Consider the following 1,832-nt stretch of genomic DNA (forward strand, 5'->3'; position numbering starts at 1 on the left):
CCCATCCCCCCTGTCCATCCGCCAGCCTTTGTGCCGGGCATTCCCTCTCCCCTCCCCGGAATTGCCAATCCAGGTCACAGGGGAGGCCGCTGGGGTGGGGGCTGGGCTTCTGGGGCTGCCCCTTCCCCTTAACCCCTGCTTTGCCACAGCCTGCTCAGGCCCCGCCCCCTGACGTCAGCGAGCAGGAAGTCCTGGTTAATGATCAGCCCACCTGGACAGGTGCGGGACAAGGCCCGGCACATCAGAGGCGGCCGCGGGGGGAGCGCTTTCCACCCTGCCCGTCAGGGTGCTGGGATGGTCTCCCCGGATGCACACGAGGAACCAGTTCAGGCTGCCCGAGCGCCTCCCTCTTGCGCGCTTGGGCTCCATGAGGCCCGAGGCAGCCAAGGACCCTGTTGGTGTGACCCACAGCCGTCAGCCTCCCTCCCCGGGAAGTCCATCTAGCAGCCCCCCCCAATTCTGACTCTGCCCGCAAGCCTTGCTACCCACCCTCTGAAGCCTCCTGCTGCCCCTTTCCCGCCCCTCATGGGCGGAGTCCTCCTCCCCACATTCTGGGTGAATACAGGGGAAGGACCAGAAAAGAAACCTAATTCCCAAGCGTGGCTATGGCTCCCGTGCAACAGCCGTCTCCTCTGAGCCTGTCCTGTCACCTGAAAAGCAGGCGATGGCTAGACGGTCTGACCAGCCGCCAGCACTGGCCAAGATCGCCAGCGGGCCTGCCCGGGTGGAGAGCGCCACCTGGAGGACACATTCAACATCCGCCCTGCAGGACCAGCTCCGTCCCGCAGAGGGCGCAGCAGCTCACAAACTAAGGGACCAAGAAGGAAAAAACCCATTTTTCGGTTTATTGAAGGAGGAAAGGGGGCAGGAGAGGGGAGCAATAAAATGCTTTTGCTTCATTTATAAAGAGCGACATTTCCGGGAGGCCCTTCTCAAGGAGGACGGGCCGCCTCTTCCCCAACTACGAGCAGCAGCAAAGCTAAGCCAAGGAGGGGAGAGGGAAATCGGAGGGGCCAAGGGACCCCAAACACCCCCCTCAGACAGAAGCCACGAGCTTTCTCCCCCCACCCTCAATGCGTCTACCCCAGGGACCCCTCTGGGAGGAGGAAGGGAGTATGTACACAGTGGGGGTGGCACTGGGCTGGGGAAGGGAGGGAATAATTTATCCGCAGCAGCGGGGGGCGGCAAGGGGACGGGGCAGTAGACTGGTGGCAGTGGTGGCCTAGGGGTCCCGTTCTTTCTTAACCTTGATGTCTCCAGCGAGGATGGTGGCGATCTCGCCCTGCATGAAGGCCCAGGGGACAGAGGAGCCTACCAGCGGGCACTTGTCTCCGCTGGGGCAGTACACCTCACCCGCAGGGCCCTGCGCCTTGATGAACTCTCTCGAGCAGGGAAAGCAGAACTTGTGTCCGGGCACTGAGGGGCACTGGACGAAGTGGGTGTCTTCCAGCCGCTCCCGGCAGAGGGTACAGCACAGGGGGGCTCCAGGGGTCGCCCCGGTGCCGCTACCACCCCCGCTCACAGCTTCTGCCCCGGCGGTCGGGCTGACTTCGGCATCGCCATTTCGGGCCACTAGGCGATGCTGGGCTACCGGCTGGGCCGTGGAGGAGGCCGCTGGGCTGGCACCCCCTGCACGCCCGGGGCCCCCACCCCCACTGGGGTCCTTGGGGGAGTGGCCCAGAGCTTCAGCCACGTTCTTCAGGGCAGCGATGGGCGAGGGCATCCCGGGGGTCTCGGCAGAGAACGGGCCACCCGGGGCCACCCAGTGTCGCTGCTGCTGCTGCTGCTGCTCCTCGGTGGTCATCTTCCCGGCCGCCTCGCCCTCGGGCTCA

The 1,832-nt window shown here is 64.9% G+C and overlaps 1 protein-coding gene across 1 annotated transcript; it reads right to left on the reverse strand.

Annotated features, from left to right (window-relative positions):
* Positions 1-821: 821 nt before the first annotated feature.
* IRF2BP1 (interferon regulatory factor 2 binding protein 1) lies at positions 822-1,832 on the reverse strand. Its single transcript, XM_006764418.2, has one exon. The coding sequence runs from the start codon at positions 1,802-1,804 to the stop codon at positions 1,223-1,225; it is 582 nt and encodes a 193-aa protein (XP_006764481.2). The 5' UTR covers positions 1,805-1,832; the 3' UTR covers positions 822-1,222.

The sequence above is a fragment of the Myotis davidii genome, unplaced genomic scaffold (assembly GCF_000327345.1).
Source record: "Myotis davidii unplaced genomic scaffold, ASM32734v1 scaffold741, whole genome shotgun sequence".
Lineage (NCBI taxonomy): Eukaryota > Metazoa > Chordata > Mammalia > Chiroptera > Vespertilionidae > Myotis > Myotis davidii.